Below are 19,092 nucleotides of genomic sequence, written 5' to 3' on the forward strand. Positions count from 1 at the left end.
AGGTAGGATTTGCCGCATTTCAAAGCATGATGATAGGTAACTAAAGCCCTGATGAAGGATGTGGTTCAGTTGTTCCAATCCCGGGTGGTATTTGATGACGAAGGGGTCACTCTTTTATAGCTCGTTCTTAGAGGTTGGGGGAGGGGTGGGGATGGAGAAATTACACAGGAGATATATTTGTGGGCGGTCTGGGGGTAGTGCCTGTCTGTGAAGGCCCTTGTTAACCCCCTCAACATACTGGGCTAGGGAATTCTTGTCACTGCAGATATGCCGTCCCAGGTGGTCAGGCTATATGGGAGGGATATTTTGATTTGGAAGGGATTACATCTATTGAAATCTAGGTACTGCTGGTGGTTGGTGGGTTTAATGTGGACAGAGGTGTGGATGGAGTCATCAGAGATCAAGAGGTCAATGTCCAGGAAGGTGGCATGCTGGGTTGAGGACCAGGTGAAGTGGATGGTAGAGGAGGTGTTGAGGTTGTTAAAGAAGGAAGTTAGGATGCCTTGGCCCTGAGTCTGAACCTCAACCAGACTGGGGGCTTGGCATTTTGTGACTTTAGGAAGATCTCCTCTAGGTGGCCCATAAACAAGTTGGCATAGGAGTGTGCCATGTGAGTGCTCATGGCTGTGCTGCAGATGTGTTTCTATACCTGCCCGTCGAAGGAGAAGGGAGGAAGTCCATGTAGGCAAAGGGTGAACAAAAGGAAAACATTTACAAGTTTTGCATTGAGGCAAACTTTATTCAGTGTAAGTACTGGTAGGATGAGGTTTGGGAAAGACCTGCTATAGTGCTACCAAAAAGTATTTCCTTATTCTGATTTATGTAAAAATCCCAGTCACTCTTAACAGGGGTATGGCCAGTAATGAAGAGACAGGAAGCAGAATCAGAGTAGTGAACACTGTTTTCATTCTTGGTCAGCTCAGTTGAGACGATATGCACGAGAAAAAGCGGGGTGGTGCACATGTCTACATTATCTGCAAGAGGACAGTCCATACAGGGAATGTAACCCAAGACAGAACCAGATTATAAACCGCATGTGGTATGCTGACTCGTATGAATTGGGGGTTTGGGTACTACATTGTTTGAATGAAATATGCAAGCACAACCGAATACCTCTGCTGCTATAACCGAGATTGCTTAGTGGCTACAGAAAACTTCCCAAACCTGCTTGTAATGTAACACATGAAAAGTGGATGGCAAAGGGAAACATAACTTGACATGTGAGGAACTATATTTTGATCACAGAACAGTAGCGGAAAGACAAAGAAGGCACTTTCCGAATGTGTCATTGAAAAGGGCGCACTATATCAAGACACCTCTTTAGGAAATGTCTTGGAGGATGTGGCTACATGTTCAATTTGGGGGTCGCACAGGGTAGCCACGCAGTCTGAGGCACCTTGCTACAGTTCGCGCGGCTTCCCCCCCTCGAAGGTTCGAGTCCTCCCTCGAGCATGGGTGTGTGCTGTCCTTAGCATAAGTTAGATTAAGTAGTGTGTAGGCCTAGGGACCAATGACCTCAGCTGTTTGGTCCCATAGGAACTTACCACAAATTAAAAATTCAATTCTGATGATTTTTTTGAAAACCACGAACACTATGACTTTTTGGGTTCCCATTTGCCACTTAGATGTGAAGCCAGGGGTTCACAGTAAACAGATAGTCAACAAAATGGAGGTCATACTAGTCTCAGCAAACAAGGACTCGAGACAACATACAGCACTTCGTACTAAATAAAACAGTAAACCAGTGAAAAACTAATTTTAATAAACATTTTAAATACAAGAATGCACTTGTACAATCCGATGAAACATGCAGCATTTCTTATTAAATAAAACAGTAAACTAGTAAAAAACTGCGAATATCTTCGGGGGGGGGGGGGCAGCTGCCCCCCCCCCCCCCCCTGCCCCTCGCTGGGTACGCCCGTGGTGCTCACACTGTACATCCTGAAAAGTGCCAATTAATAACTTTAACAACAAACACAGCGATGCACGTGCATCCTGTCATTAACACTGGCAGCTGAGTCGGCAGGTATATCGATGGCAAGAAGAGCAGGGTTTGACAGTTATGGGCCATGCTGGGCTGGACAATATTTGCACCATGCCAGTAAGTGGTGGCACCTTCGACGCGCAGTGATTGCCAGAGCTCAGAGTATGAGAAAACTTAACTGCAGGTAGCAAGCTTGACGATCTAAACACGGGGTGCAAAAAACCCAAACGTTGGAGGGTAGCCACCATGGCTGAACCAACTGAATAAAGAAAATATGCAATAAGGGAAACTCTAAATAAAAACTGAACCAAATCAGTGACAGAGAGACCAGACACATGGTTTTAATGACAAAACTTGTAGACGAGTGCGTGAGTGAAGATGCTACAAGTTATTAAATGTTAAATGGTTTTTTTTTATGTTAAAAGCTCTATACAGATTAATAACTCGCTAACGCCTTAAGCCATTCAGACAAACGCAGACAAACGTAGTGTCGATCGATAGGACTCAGTGAGCACTATTGAAGTCGTGCATTCAGTTTCTGCGAGTGTTTCATATTTCTAACCACGGGGGGGAATGTATATACCGTACACGTAAAAGTGAATTTTCTTCCAATTAAAACATGTAACAGAAAGTAGCAATAGCATTAGTAAATAGAGTTAATTAGAGATGTACAACTATAATTAGTTTAATTGTTTAATGTTTGTTAGTGATATAACAACACAAACGGCACCCATATGATCAAAAACACTACTTGTCAGAAAACCATTAAGGTTACACGAAAACTACGAGCAGCATTGAAAAGCTTATAAATTTTGCATCCAGATTGACGTGTAATATGTCTTATATAGCATTAAATTTATAGTTTGTATATGTTTTCCAAAGTCCGAAATATTATAACTGACGCGCATTCAATGTGAGGCTATGAAGTATCAGCGGCCCCCAAAATATTTCTAAGTATTCGGCTGGGACTTCCAAAAGTTTCGCATACGACAATTGTTAGGAATTCTGAAATAATTTCAGCTTGTGTGGATGTTGAATTAATTTACGACACGTGAAGGATTGGTTGCGACTATAAATATTTCACGAGTGTTGATCGCAAAGAGTTTGAAATAATGTTCAGCGTTTGGTCCCTTGAATAATTATGGGTAAGGCGACATTGTCTAAACCTCTATGAACTGTTCAGCAGTTAACATTGATGGTGATCTGCAATTAAAAACGTCATTAGTTTGCGATTACAGAAACTTCAGCTTACAAGTGTGTTGAAGCACATTGAATAATTTCGTGTATTTCCTAAAGGTTAAGCGAACACACGATGATGGTCAACATTTTGATTCTCGCACAGAAAAATATTATTTTAATAATAAATTGTTGTGGATACTGTGAAAGAATATTTCGCTTGTTTTTCTGGAATAAATTGAGATTGTGAAAGTGAACATTATTTCACCCCAAATTCCCACCAGCAATTTTAATAAACTTGTGATTACTTTCATTTAGGGCTAAATGTGATGGATATATTTGTTGGCTCCTGGACAGAGATGAAGTAAATATTTGGAAATCCACCCACACACTGGAAATCCCTATTAACGGTATTTTTCTTGCTTTAATTAATTTTTTATTCGTGCTGATGCATGTGGTGGTTCACGAGTCGAACTTTGGTGGAAGCAACGGTGAATAACTTCACCATTAGTCATTTACTCTTTCATTAAGCAAGTACCAAAAAGAAGGGAGCGTTTTAAAACAAACATCCCCCCCCCCCCCCCCCCAAAAAAAAAAAAAAAATATTACCCCTACTTCGTTGCAACATGCAGGCACTGCTGAAATGAGTGTTCTTTAGTGACAAAATGACAGTTTTCTGGTTGAGCGTTAAGAGAGTAAACAAGGAGGGTGGAAGGGTGATTGCAGAAATTGGACTTAGTGGATTTTAGAGAAGATAACATGGAAAAACATATTGAAATGGCAAAAGATTTAGATGAATGGACTCAGAGGTGTCACAACCTCAAGGTCTTCTACTTGCACATACCAAGAGTGTCGGCAAGTGGTTGCCGTGAGGTGACTATTCATGTTAAAAGTTTAATGTGAAAGCGCTGTTGGGACTAAGTGCATATACAAGTGATTTTGATGTTTTAACTTACATTTACTGCAATGAAGATGGCTACAAAGTGACCAAAATCTGGATATCAAATAATATTATTTGTGACTGATTATTGTACCCTTCACTACTTTGTACGAAAATTAGTCTGTTGTGACCCATCCGTAGCCTGGCTATACAGTAAGGGCACGAGAATTGACCGCTGGCCATTCCAATACTGATCATTAGAAGTCGGCTCCCTACAGATTCACATGTTGCATTGACCGTTCTATTTCATACCACTGCCAACCTCAGTGACCAGAAAGTTGTGTCACTGTAATTACCTGACGATATGTTGTTGTGTTGTCTGCGTGAGCAGATGGTTAATTAATAACAGTAATTATACTTACATTCAAACACATTATGCAATATGAAACACAATCACAAATTGAGACTGAGTTTTCACTCTGTAGCAGTGTGCGCTGATTTGAAACTTACTAGCAGATTACAGCTGTGTCCAGATTAGGGCTCTTACTTGGCACCCACGCCTTATGCAGGTAAATAATCTACCTGAGCACAACACATGACCCAGCCTCATAGCTTTACTTACACCAGGTAACCTGTATTTCAGGTTTGATTCTCAGACTGGCACACAGTCTTAATCTGCCAGGAAGTTTCATGATTACAAATGTTTATTAAATGTTTTTGATGCCTATTTCCTTCTATTTGTTGTATTGTACTACATCAAGCTTAATTAATTTCATATACCTGACTATAAATGTGTACCGCATGTGAGGATGCCCATCTCTGTACTGCAAATTTACGAATCTATCTTATTTCCATGAGAAAATTTGTACCACAGCAGCTGATCGGTACAAGTAGCGAACACCCGTGTTTTCAGTCCTGGAAGACAAACAATAAAACATTCTCCATTTCTTATCCTTTAACCCCACAATGGCCACACTTCTTACTCTTCTGCCCCTGAGGTAAGCAGCCACCTGTACTTAGCTTACCACTGAATTCTTTCAATGTCAGTTAAAATTAAGCACATATAAATATTTTTGTTTGTTACTGAGCAGGGAAACTACAGTCTTAACCTTATTTTACATTTTTGGTTTCAGTTCTTGGTTACTAGATGCATATTATTATAAAATAATGGATGAGAACCATGGACGACACAAATACTTGATTCGGGTTGACAGCTACTGCTATAGGCTGTTTAGAGTCGTCCCCATTCCTGTGCACCAAAACAGCCCCGATGCCATAGGCAGACGTATCAGTTGCCACTACCAATGGGCAACTAGGAGAGAATGACTTGAGGCAAGGGGCAGATTTCAGCATAGTTTTCAAATGGGTAAAAGCCCAGTCACAGGCAGGAGTCCAGTTGAAGGGCATCGTTTTTTGCAAATGCTCTTCACGGGAAGGTCTCGTGACAGTCATATCATCCTAATAATTCAAACAAGCCAGAATTTGCTGCGAGAGCTGTTCAAGTAACCTTTGGAAAATTGTGGGGACTGAAGCAATGCCAAATGGGAGGCGCACGTACTTGCACAATCTAAAAAATGTATTAAATGTATTAATTACAATGATGTACTGTGTACCTCATCTCAGGGTAACTGGAGGTAAGCATCAGTGAGGCCAATTTTGTAGTAGTATTCCACTCCAGTTAGTATGGTGAGGTTGTCTTCCGGCCACAGGACAGGATAAGTTTCCGCCTGTGATTGAGCGTTGATTGTAGCCGTGAAATCTCTACACAGTTGGAGAGAACCACTGAACTCTCTGATGATGACTGGTGGAGTGGCCCATGTTCTAGATTTCACTGGCTCAATAACCCCAGCAGCCTGGAGACAATTTAGTTCCTGCTTCACATCAGCATGTAAGGCAACTGGAATTGGTCTGGCACAGTAAAAATAAGGTGTGGTGTCTGGCCAAAGGATGATATGCACCTGAAAATCTGGGGCACAGCCCAAATCTGGCTCAAATATAGATGCAAACACAGGCAGATATCATACAGTTCCTGCAAAGGAATTGCGGCTGATACAACCTTTACTTCGGTGGAAATAGAAAATCCGAATGGTGTAAAGGGCATTGAGGCCATAAAAGTCAGTAGTAGATGGACAGTCGACAGAGTAATGTGATGACCCATGTGACACTTTTGTAGGCCACAGTTATTGAAAACTCCCCACAAAGTGAAATAGAATGTTCCCCATAGTTCACCAAATGCTGCGAGGGCGATGACAACCTGGACATGCCCAGTTCTGCATACATCACCTGATTTATCAAAGAAACAGTGGCCCCTGTGTCCACCTGGAAACAGATGTCTTGGTGAGAAATGCGAAGCATCAGAAACAATTTCTGCATGGAGGGGTCACCTGGAGGGGACTCGTGACTGCAGCACATATACAGTTTCCTGGTGCACTATTGGGGGTAGGGATGGGAGTAGGTTGCACAGATTCGACACACTAAGTTGAGGTGACCCTCTTTGCCACAATGCATGCAGGGCACACAGCAGTCAAGATAGTATGCTAGTGAGCGGAAAGCATTATGGCGTGAATGGAGCGGTTCCCGTGACCTCAGCGAGGAGCTACTGGAGGCTCATACAGCTTAGAGATGTTGGACACCAATGAATCACAGTGTTGCTGCAACCTGGGAGTTGCCCTATGCCTGTGAAGTGGGTTCAGAACACTTGGTGATGCACAAACCCCGTAACTATTGGTCTCACTGGAAGTCATTCTTTAGCTGCCTGCATAATTTTGAACAAGTGTATGACGTGCAAGATGCCCTCCAGTAATGAGTTATCCAGTTTTGGTGCTGCTTTGCTTACCTCAGTATTGGCTACCAACTGAACCTCATCACGAATCAAGGAGTCCCCGTTAAAAGCCTTGCAGCCTTGACAGGCTGAGACCTTGAAAGTCACTGGTTCAGAAGCATGTTTATGGTATTGGTGAAACTTAAGCATGGAGGCAAGCAAATGATATCTCCATGAATAATAATTAGTCAACAGAGTGCATTTCTCCTGAAAGAAGAGCACAGGGGGCTCAGACAATGGTGCCAATTTGTGGAGCAGAAGAAACATGTCTGGCGACACCTGAGGCAGAAATAATTATCACTGCAATGAATTAGTCATAACTTTAAACTGTGAAATGGTGCTTCATTCGATGCAGATAGGTGTCCCAGTTCTCCGTAGTGTCATTGAAAAGTGGAAACGACAAGGACAAATGGGGACATCAAAGAGGAGGGGGGGGATGGTGCTGAGGCCTCGAGCAAAGTTGCCTTGTGTGCTTGGAGATTGTCCATCTGAAGCTACATTGACTTTAGTAACAAGTCTGTGTGATGCGGTTGCTTCAACAGGCAAACCCATTCTCAAAAGCTTGCAAACTTGAACAAATAATGAAGCCATGAAATTTGTCCCTTGATCTGTATCATACCAGGACTTCCATTAGGTAGAATGAAATGTGTAACTAATAGTTTTGCTGCAGTTTCTGCTGTCACATCAGCAATTGGGGTGAAGGCTAGGTAACTTGAAAAGTGATCTATCACCAATAATATGTACTTATTTTTGTGTTGTGTCTGTGGGTATGGTCCTAGGATGTCCAAAGCTACATTTCAAAGCGGCTGAGGACTTCAAGTAGTGTTTGGAGTAGGATTTTAGTCTTAGACTGTTGTGCATGCTGTGCACAAGGAATACAGTCAAGGATATGATATTCAGTGTTATTCCACTGACCTTTCTACCAATATTTAATGGTCTCACATAGACATTTATTGCTCACGTCAACCATGTCAAGCTGGAACACTGTCGTGACAGTGGGCAATTAATGTGACTGAAATCCGTTAAATGTTATCAGTAAGTTTCCTTGCAGGGTTTTATATTAGAAATCGCCATCTTCCGACACCAATTCTGGTAGAGCAGAAAGTTGCTGGCATTCTTCATCTTTTCCCTGTGACTCTTCCAATTCTTCTAACTGAATTTCGTCGAATTTCAATACACGGACTTTCCTACTTAGTACATCAGCATTTTGGTGAAGTTTGCCAGACTTATCTTGAATTTCGTAATCGTACTCACTGAGTCTTATACTTGGGTCCTTTAAATTTATAAGTCATAGTAGTGCAGAATGGTCAGGGTTACTGTAAAACATCTGCCATGAAGGTACCACTTGAAATAATTTACACTGAGTACTAGAGGCAGCAGCTCGTTCTTGGAAGTAGTGTGATTAATTTCTACTCTGTGAATCTGTTGGGATCCACAAAAAATTGGTTTCTCAACACCCTCTTGTTCTGACTGAGAACAAAGCCAAAACTAATTGCTGGCATCGTGTAACAACTTTCTCAAGAGTCCCAATAGGATGATGGATGGGATTTTGTCAAAACATCTTTAATTTTCTCTATTGCCATGTCACATTTAGTAATCTAATGGAAAAATACTCTCTTTTTCAACAATTTAGTCAAAGGCTTTGTGACCATTGCATAATTGCATTGAGTGTTTCATTGACATAGAGGAAGGGATAAGAGTTAAGTGTGATATCTTAATTTACTGCTCACATATAGACACAGAGGTGATAATTTCCTTCCCCATTTATACCTTTTTTAGTTACTATGATGATGCCCATGTCACACAGGCCAGAAGAAGACTGAATTGTTTCTGGATCTAATTGCTGTTGAAGGCTTTCTTCTATAGTGAACTGCAAGTGATAGGGAATTTGGTAAGGCCTCTGTGCTATCAGCTGTGCATCTTGGATTTTTGTGCAGTGTTAAACCTGCAGTCCACAAATACTGCCTTCCCTCAAACAACCATGAAGTAAAACAGGTTTTTGTCCAGCTGTGACAAGTGCATTAATTATCTCTCAGTTTATTTTTAATAGGTGATGAGATTGCATATACTTTTCTGTCCATCAACGTTTTCAGATTCTTCACGTATTGTTTTCCATATTTTCTAACGCAGTGGTGAGTCTTCAAAGTTTGGTTAAATAATCCCTTGACCAACAATCAAAGCTACTAGCATTCTGTAGTGATTCAACAAATCCTACATAGGTTCATATGTCTCCTGCCAAATCTAAATGCAGAATAATCAACTGAAACCCATCAGGTCAAGAACACATTCAGCAAGTATTGCACACATTTTGTGGGGACATAGCTTACATCTATTTGTCTATCAAAAGGCATATCTGCAGCTGTTCCTTTAGTTCCCGATTCCTAGGGATGAGGGCATTTATCTGATCTTGCAAAGATTTAAGTGAAACACTACTGCCTGCTTCTGCAGTATCTTCCACTTGCGGGTGGGTAGTCAGCATTTCGTCCACTAAGGTTAGTGACAGGGCATGCACAGCCAAAAACCGAACATAAACGTGTAAATATGCTGTGAGTTCTCCCTTGAATTCGGCACCTAAAAATGCATCAACTTAAACTCTCTAAATGTGGCACGTAATGGATCATTAGGTCTGTGGAGGGGTTTCTCTATCCTAAAAAGCACATTCATACTCTGCTGCCTAAAGAACCAATCATGTGTGTAGCGCACATCCAACCTTTTAAGATGGCCTCTTCAATTCTTCACACCATAACAAAAGTAAAATATCCATATCTAAGATCATTGCAGAGTTATTCCATTGGGCCCAAATCAGAGGACTGCAATTGGTTGTGAGAACAATGCTGCCAAGTCTAATTTGTGCTGTAGACTGTTCTTTTGTCAACATGGCCATACTTATGGAGACTTTGATTTGTGAATGAATACTGTGATAAATCTGAATTTTCTGTTGCCATTTCATGCTGATTGAAGATAACATATGTCTGCTCTTTCTGCAGCATCGTAAAATATGTTTCAATTATGGACAGTTCCTGAGCTTAACCAGAACTTTTTTCCAGAGTTTAAATTGTTCGGTGGAGCTATCCTCTTAACCTGTGTTTCTTCAGACTGAAATAGACTGATGGAAGAAAATCACAACACCAAAAAAAACAAAAAAAAGAATTGATGTAGAGTAATGAAATTTTTTAGAATACATTTTGCTAGGTAACACATTTAAGAGATTAACAATGCAAGATCAAAGGTAAGTGCAAGATAAACCATTGCATATGTGAAATGCTGGTACATTAATAACTGTTGTAACTGCCAGGTTGTTGAACGCAAGCATGCAAATGTGCATACATTGTGTTGAACAGGTGCCAGATGTTAGTTTGTGGGATGATGTTCTATGTTTGTTGCACTTGGTCGATCAATACAGGGATGGTTAGTGCTGGTTGTGGACAACACTGGAGTTGTCGTCCTATGATGTCCCATATGTGCTCAATTGGAGAAAGATCTGGTGATAAAGCAGGCCAAAGCAATGTGTCGGCACTCTGTAGAATGTTGGGTTACAACACTGGTATGTGGATGAGCGTTATCTTGTTAAAAAACACCCACTGTAATGCTCTTCATGAATTGCAGCACAGTAGGCCGAATCATGGATTGACTTACAAATTTGCATTCAGGGTGCATGGGATAACCACAAGAGTGCTCCTGCTGTTGTATGAAGCTGCACCCCAGACCATGAATCCCGATGCGGGTCCAGTATGTGTAGCATACGGACATGGGCTGGTTGGAGGGCCTCAACTGGCCTCTTTCTAACCAACAAGCAGCCATCAATGGCACCAAGGCAGAACCAGCTTTCATCAGAAAACACAACAGACCTGCACCCTGCCCAAGTTCTCACTTGACACCACTGAAATCGCAAACAGCAGTGGTTTGGGATCAGTGGAATTCACACTACATGGCATCTGTCTCAGAACTGTCCTTGAAGTAACTGATTTGTAACAGTTCATTGTGTTGCTGTGGTGCCAACTGCTGCTCAAATTGCTGCTGCAGATGCTGTACAATGCGCCAGAGCCATATGCCGAACGCCCCCTGCGGGTCCTGGGGGTTAGAATAGGCCCAAGGTATTCCTGCCTGTCGTAAGAGGCGACTAAAAGGAGTCTCCCATTTTTCAGCCCTGAGAGTTCAGGTCCCATTCTGTGGTTTGACCTGCCACTTTCAAAATTCTACAGAAGTGTGGGCCATCTGGGGAAGGACGTCTTATGTGGTGCACGAGTTATCCATAGTGCCCTTGTATTTGATCTCTTGAATCTCTTCTCATGGCTTTGCATCTCCACCTATGATTCAACTATTTGGGTGAGGACACTTTCTGGGTTATGTCATCTTCTTACATTGCCTCCTGTCCTTTTTTGCCCCCATGACAATATTGGATTTCTCTGCATCCAATATGGTTGCCAGCCTGTTGTGGTGGGGCCGTCATGTATCCATTTGGTGGTAGCCCCCTGACAACACAGGGATCGCACTGCTGATACCTGAGCTGTAAACTCCCTACGTTATGCCAAGGAGTAGATGCCTGTCTTCTTTGGGCATCAGGACTCCCAGCAACAGCCATCATGCCAATTGGCCTTTGCTGTGGCTGGGTAGCGCCTGTGGGAAGAGCCCCTGATCCGAGTGGGTGGCATCAGGGCAGACGACTCGCAATGAAGCGGACTAAGCCATCTCTTGCTGGTGATCGTACGGCTCCAGCAGTCCCTTAAGAAAGGCAAGATCGAATACAGTGCCAACAGGTATGACCCTAAATCGTTTCCCTCCCTCGCTACACCATGGAAGGAACGTAGGGCTCCAGAACGGAGAAAGCCATATTCACCTCAGTTTTTAGTCTGTAGCAGAACTGATGGGGACTCCTTCCTACCTACGAATCCTCAGTTTTTTGTTGAACACCTTGAGGATAAGTTTGGAGAAGTGGCAATGCTGTACAAGATGCAAAATGGTGCAGTCTTGATTCCTCACCTGTGACAAGCTGGGTGATATTCTTGTTTCCGTCACTCCCCATAAAAGCCTCAGCATGGTCCAGGGGATCATTTTCCATCATGATCTCTTGCATTCTGACGAGGAGCTCCGCGCCATTTTAAAATGGCGAGGTGTTCAATTCACCCAGCACGTTTACAGGTCACCCAAAGGCAGCAGGGTTGCTACCAGTGCTGTCATCTTTGCCTTTGAGGGTGATTCATTGCCTGAAAAGGTCAAGGTGATGGTTTACCGCTGTGACGTTAAACCATACGCCCCTCCCCTATGCGGTGCTTTAAGTGCTGGAAGGTCGGGCACATGTCTTCCTGCTGCACTTCCAGCGCCACATGTCGAGACTGCGGATGTCCTCTGCACCCAGATACTCCATGAGCGCCACCTCCCACTTGCATCAACTGTGAAGAGCACCACTTCCCCCCCCCCCCCCCCCCCCTGCTTGCCTGACTGCCCAGTACTCCAAAAGGAGCAGAAAATCGTGGAGTACAAGACCCTGGACCGGTTGACTTACACAGAGGCTAAAAGTAAATTTGAAAGATTACACCCCATTTGGCTGACGTCAACATATGCTGCAGCTATGTCACCATCGCCGTCCCAAGTGCCAGTGCTTCCTCACTCTGCCATGAACAGTGAGCCCTCCGGGCCACCAGAATGCACTGGCCCCCTTGGTGGTAGGGGCAAATCTTCCTCCAGTGCTCCCAAAGCACCTACTTCAGGAGCAAGGACCCCCAGAGGACATCGGTCCTCTCCCCCCTGCTGGAGAAGCAACAGCCTCCTCCAGCTCCTCTCGTGTGGAAAGGGGGTCCCCTAGGGGCCCTCTCTCCCAAGGTCTCCACTAATGCCACAGCAGACACTCGCCAGTGGCTCAAGGAGCCAAAAGCTGCTGGACGAAGAGCTTAACTGTCTTCCTCCGTGCCTGAAGCTGCTCCAGAGAAATCTTTCCAGCAAGCCCCTAAAGAGAAGTAAGACAGCAAGCAAACTAAGTAGTAGTCTGCTAAGAAACAGGACCCTCTGGTGACCTCAACACCACCATTCCGTATCAATTCTGCATCTGAGGATGTGGTGGAGATCTTAGAGTCCCCTGCGGACCTGTATTTCACTGATGCCTCATCTACTATAGAAGTGGCTGCAAATACTCAGTCTGTGGCAGCAGGTGACCCAGAGGCATAACCTGCCTCCTTGCACTCCTCATGCCTTCCCAGCCTCACGATAACGTCATTCTCCAGTGGAATTGCAGTGGTTTTTCCACCACCTGGCTTAGCTACGGCAATGCTTAAGCTTTACACCTGCTTTCTGCTTTGCCCTCCAGGAAACTTGATTCCTGGAAATGTGGACCCTTGCACTTCACGGCTATAGGAGATATTACAAGAACCATAATGACTATTGAGTGTCACATAGAGTTTGTGTCTATGTCCTGAACTCAGTATGCAGTGTACCTGTGCCCCTTCAAACCTCTCTTGAAGATGTGGCTGTCAGGATAAAAACAATGGAGGAAATAACTGTCTGCAATGTATATCTTCCTCCAGATGGTGCAGTACCCCTGAATGCATTGGCTGCACTGATTGATCAACTCTCTAAACCTTTCCTACTTTTGGGAGATTTTAATGCTCATAGCCTCTTGTGGGGTGGCACCGTGCTTACTGGCGTAGGCAGAGATATCGTAAATTTACCTATGCCTCTTAAATAAAGGTGCCCCCACACATTTCATTGTGGCGTATGGCACATATTCGGCCATTGGTCTCTCGGTTTGCAGTTCTGGCCTTTTCCCATGTATCCACTAGAGAGCATGTGACGACCTGTGTAGTGTGACCACTTCCCCATCTTCCTGTCACTGCCCCGGGATCAGGCCCATGGACATCTGCCCAGATGGGCTTTAAACAAGGCAGACTGGGAAGCCTTCACCTCTGCTGTCACCATTGAATCTCCCCCACATGGTAACAACGATGTGGTGGTTGAGCAGGTAACTACAATGGTCATTTCTGCAGCAGAAAATGCGATCCCTCATTCTTTACGGTGCCCCCGGCGAAAAACAGTCCTTTGGTAGTTGCCGGAATTACCTGAGGCAATTAAGAAGCATCAGCAAGCTCTACAGCGGCACCCTTCCCTGGAGCACATAGCCTTCAAACAGCTCTGTGCCCACATTTGCCAGCTTATCAAATAATGGAAACAGGAGTGCTGGGAGAGATACATCTTGACCATTGGGTGCCATACATCACCTTCCCAAGTCTGGTCGAAGATCAAACGAGTTTTTGGATGCCAAACCTCAACAGGTGTTCCCGGTTTTAACATAAATGACATGTTACCTACCGATGCAAACACGATTGCCAAGCACTTTGCTGAGCACTACGCTCACGCCTCTGCGTCGGAGAATTCCCCCCCTCCCCTCACCCACCCAGTCTTCCGCACTTGCAAATGGCGGATGGAAGGGAAAGTCCTCTCTTTCACTACACACCACAGTGAACCCTATATCACCCCATTTACAGAGTGGGAGTTCCTCAGTGCCCTTGCACATGGCCCTGACAGAGCATGTGGGCCAGATCGGATCCAGTCATATGATTAAACATCTCTCATCTGACTACAAGCGACGTCTCCTCGTGATCTTCAACCGGATCTGGTGCGGTGACGTCTTTCCATCGCACTGGTGGGAGAGCACCATCATACCAGTGCTCAAATCCGACAAAAACACACTTGATGTGGATAGCTCTCAGCCCATCATCCTCACAAAGGTTCTTTGTAAGCTGCTGGAACGTATGGTGTGTCGGCAGTTGGGTTGGGTCCTGGAGTCCTGTGGCTTACTGGCTCTGTGCCAGGGCAGTTTCCGCCTGGATTGCTCTAACACTGAATATTGTGTCCCTCGATTGTGCCATCTGAACAGCCTTTTTGCAATGCCAACACCTTGTTGCCATCGTTTTTGATTAACAAAAAGTGTGTGACATGACCTGGCGGCATCGTGTCCTTGCCACATTATACGATTGGGGTCTCCGAGGCCCGCGCCCAATTTTTACGCAGAATTTACTGTCGCTTCATACTTTCCGCGCAGGGCTCTGTATTGAGTGTATCTCTAGTTTTAGTGGCCATTAATGGTCTAGCAGCAGCTGTAGGGCCATCTGTCTCACTCTCTCTGTGTGCAGACGACTTCTGCATTTCGTACTGCTCCACCAGTACTGGTGCTGCTGGGCGGCGCCTACAGGCAGCCATCCACAAGGCGCAATCATGGGCTCTAGCCAATGGCTTCCAGTTTTCAACCGCATAGTCATGTGTTATGCACTTCTGCCGGCATCGTACTGTTCATCTGGAACCACAACTTTACCTTACTGCAGTGGAGACATATTGATTTTTAGGACTGGTTTTCGATGCCCAATTGACTTGGCTTCCTCACGTTCGTCAGCTTAAGTGGAAGTCCTTGCAGCACCTCAATGCCCTCCGCTGCCTGAGCTACACCAACTGCGGTGCAGATCGCTCTACACAGCTGCAGCTCTACAGAGCTCTTGTTCAATCCTGCCTTGACTATGAGAGTTTGGTTTATGGTTCGGCGGCACCCCCAGCGTTGCATGTACTCGACCCAGTGCACCACTGTGGTGTTTGACTAGCAGTGGAAGCTTTTAGGATGAGTCCGGTGATCCCTCCATTGCAGGTCAGGCATGCACAACTGCTCACCAGTTATGTTGCACACATTTGTAGTTCTCCTGTACATCCACATTACCATCTCCTTTTCCCGCCCACGGCAGTTCATCTCCCACATCGGAGGCCCAGGTCAGGGCTTGCAATAGCAGTTCACATCCAGTCCCTACTATTTGAACTGGAGTCCTTGCCTTTACCACCTATACTCGAGGTCCATTCCCGTACACCTCCATGGTGTACACCTAGGCAGCGGCTTCGCCTGGACCTTTCACATGGCCCAAAGGACTCAGTTCACCCCGCAGCTCTCCGCTGTCACTTCCTATAGATCCTTGACATATACTGAGGCCATGAAGTGGTTTACACCCAAGGCTCGATGGCTGATGGTCACATCAGCTTTGCATATGTCCATCGAGGACATATTGAACAGCATTCCTTGCCCAATGGTTGCAGCATTTTCACTGCAGAGCTGGTGGCTATATCTCATGCTCTTGAGCAGATCCGTTCATCCCCTGGGGAGTTGTTTCTTCTGTGTACTGTCTCCTTGAGCAGCCTACAAGCTATTGACTAGTGCTACCCTCACCATCCTTTGGCAGCAACCATCCAGGAGTCCATCTATGCCCTGGAATGGTCTGATTCAGTGGTCTTTGTGTGGACCCAGGACAAGTCGGAATCCCAGGCAACGAACTTGCTGACAGGCTGGCCAAACAGGCTTCATGGAAACCACTTATGGAGATCGACATTCCAATAACTGACCTCCGTTCGTTTTTACACCGTCAGGTTTTCCGGCTTTGGGCAACGGATGGCATAGTCTCAGTCTGCACAACAGACTGCGTGCCATTAAGGACACTACGAATGTGTGGCAGTTCTCCATGCGGGCCTCTTGCAAGGACTCTGTGGTTCTCTGCTGGCTTCACATTGGCCACGCTTGGGTGCCCAACGGCCACCTCCTGTGCGTTGATGACCTGCCTGAGTGTCGATGCGGCCCCCTGTTGACAGTGGCCCATATCCTGGTGCACTGTCCCACTTTGACTGCTCTGTGACGAAATCTTCGGTTACGGACTCGTTGCCGCTGATTTGATCTGACAACACCTCATCGGCTTCTTTAGTTTTACGTTTTATTCATGAGGGTGGGTTTTATCATTTGATCTAAGTTTTAGTGCATGTCCTTTGTCCCTCTGTGTCATCCACCTTAGTGCTTTTAGGGTGGAGGTTTGAGTGTGTTGCAGAGTGGCTGGCTTCTCCTTTTTATTCTCATGGTCAGCCAGCCATGGTAATCTGTTTTGTCGTTTTAATCTTTTCTACCTGTTTCTTGCATTTCTGTGGTTTTCTTCTCCCCTTTTATCAATTTAAGTGTTTGTTGCTATTCTGTCGTTCTTGTGGTTTTTCCTTTGTCTCCGTTTTGTGTTGTCAGTCTCGCTTGTTTTATTCTCACCCTTGTGGCATTGTTTTATTCAGAACAAGGGACCAATGACCTAGCAGTTTGGTCCCTTCCCCTCTCTTTTTAAACAAACCAATTTACCAACTATACGCCGAACACAATGGTCTTCCCTCTCGGTAATGCCACATGGCCATCTAGAGCCCAGTCTTGCGGCCGTACCTTTGCATAGCTACCATTGCCAGTGATTGTGTACATTGGCTACGTTCCTACCAAGTCATTTTACAATATCACAGAAGGAACTTCCAGCTTCTTGTAGTCCTGTTACATTACCTCGTTCAGTTTCAGTGAGGTGTTGATAACAGCATCTTTGTCGCCTTAACATCAACCAACTCTGTCCAATCTCAAAGGCAACTAATACTCATTACTGTTACAGCATATATTTAAAGCAAACCTGATTTGCATCGTAGTGGTGCTACTAGCGCCACTCTTATGCAACTGGTGTGAAATTTGAATAGATGTCATCTTTAAGATGTAGGTAAATGCCTTCGAACTTCCATTTATGTCACACAACTCCTTCCTAGTGTTGCAACATTTTTTTTCCAGCAATGTGTATAGTGCTGTGCTGCTAATACTTATCACCATATTGATTCTGCATAGTAAAGTAAGTTAATTATTTGCTATGACTCTGTTTGAGTTATTCTTGTCCAGATTTATATGAATATGAAAGTTTTACGCTTTTTCTTCAGTTGTGTTACACAAGTGTTGCCTACTAAGTAAAACAGTGTCAGTGAACAAGTAAGTACTGTGTTGTATTTTGGTTGCCTATGTTTTTATCTTGTGTGTTCATCATTTCTGTTTTAGATTCAGACAGAGGAGAAAGAGCAGACTTCCTGTGCTCCTCAAGTGGACTATTCTAGACTTGCTTCATTTTTAAACAGGGTTTGCCCTGCAGTTGTAACAGAACTCGAAAAGAATAACAGAAGCCGTGCATTTGATGATTTACGCTATGCAAACAATTATGAAGATGACATAACTCAAGCACAAAAGTTGTACACTGTACAGCCATCCAGTGCAGCATGTGATGTAGAGGTATGGGTCCAGTGTGCTTTATTGAAATGGCTAATATATTTATATAGTATATCTAACTTGTTGCTTCCAAAACAGGTAAAAGTCACAGGAGTGTCATGGAACTGCAATGGCAGTATCTTAGCTGTGGCATCCAGTGCTGTGAAGCATGAGGCATGGTGTGACCACAGGGGATCAGTCTCCCTGTACAGTGTCAGTAGGTAAGATCATATTAAATGCTGAGTTTTTGTTCACTTAAGGGTTAGATGTGCTCTGTAATATAGGCTAAATAGGTGGCTACTAGCTAAAAGGCAAGTTATCACATTTCAGTCTAATTCTATCATGGATAACAAAGTTATCAGGAAACCTGTCACAGACTCCCATTTGTTGCTTCAGACAATCAAAGAAAAAGAAGTGGATGGTACATGCAAAGATAATTGCATTATATAATTACCACTACTTTTACCGATACAAGTGATACCAATCTAAGCTTAAGTGCCATTTGCTGTACTGCAAATTACTGTCTGGCTCAGATAGGACACAAAAAAATATGACACACTTAGGTTCGTACTGTTGATTCATTGAGGTGTTCAAAATTAGCTGCTGTGATGCATCTGTAGAGTCTGACAGAAGCTCACGAAACAAAACAGGTCAGATTTATCACACAGCATCTTTTAAATCAGTGGCAGTGTTAGGAGACCAGCTCGCATCTCGCCGTGTGGAGAGGTCTTCAGCAGTTGACAGGCAAGGAGAACAGGATAACAACTTTCCAAACCACAACTGTTCTGTGCAGTGTAAAATTATTTATTGACTGGAGTTTTTACACCATCAGGTTTCAGGGACTGAGCCTTATCTTCAGGTGTCTAAAAACGTGTGCCCATATCAAAGCTTACTGACAAGACACCACATCTGCCATACATGACTCATCCAATTGAGTTTGCAGATGTGCTCTGCAAAAAAAAAACTTTTCAACTGTAAGTCATCTCATCCTTGTTGAGCAGCATATGTGTTAATTGAATTATCTGAATAGGTACCCATATTGAATGCTGCAAGTGATTGCAGTAAAGTTGGTGGATAGGCTGTTTACCCAGGCAGCCCTACCTCTAATGTAGAAAAAATGCCAATGACAAGGTTGGGATAGTAGTCACTGTGTGACTGTTTGTAAGAGGCTTGCA

At 44.2% G+C, this 19,092-nt stretch overlaps 1 protein-coding gene across 1 annotated transcript in view; it reads left to right on the plus strand.

The window, feature by feature from the left end:
* The window catches only part of LOC124802671 (cytoplasmic dynein 2 intermediate chain 2-like), a 108,408-nt gene that overhangs the window by 20,438 nt on the left and 68,878 nt on the right, over nt 1-19,092 (plus strand). The window contains exons 3-4 of the mRNA XM_047263584.1: nt 17,714-17,941; nt 18,017-18,138. Coding sequence (XP_047119540.1) covers nt 17,714-17,941; nt 18,017-18,138 — 350 coding nt within the window. The remainder of the gene's footprint in view (nt 1-17,713; nt 17,942-18,016; nt 18,139-19,092) is intronic.

The sequence above is a fragment of the Schistocerca piceifrons genome, chromosome 6 (genome assembly GCF_021461385.2).
Source record: "Schistocerca piceifrons isolate TAMUIC-IGC-003096 chromosome 6, iqSchPice1.1, whole genome shotgun sequence".
Classification (NCBI taxonomy): domain Eukaryota; kingdom Metazoa; phylum Arthropoda; class Insecta; order Orthoptera; family Acrididae; genus Schistocerca; species Schistocerca piceifrons.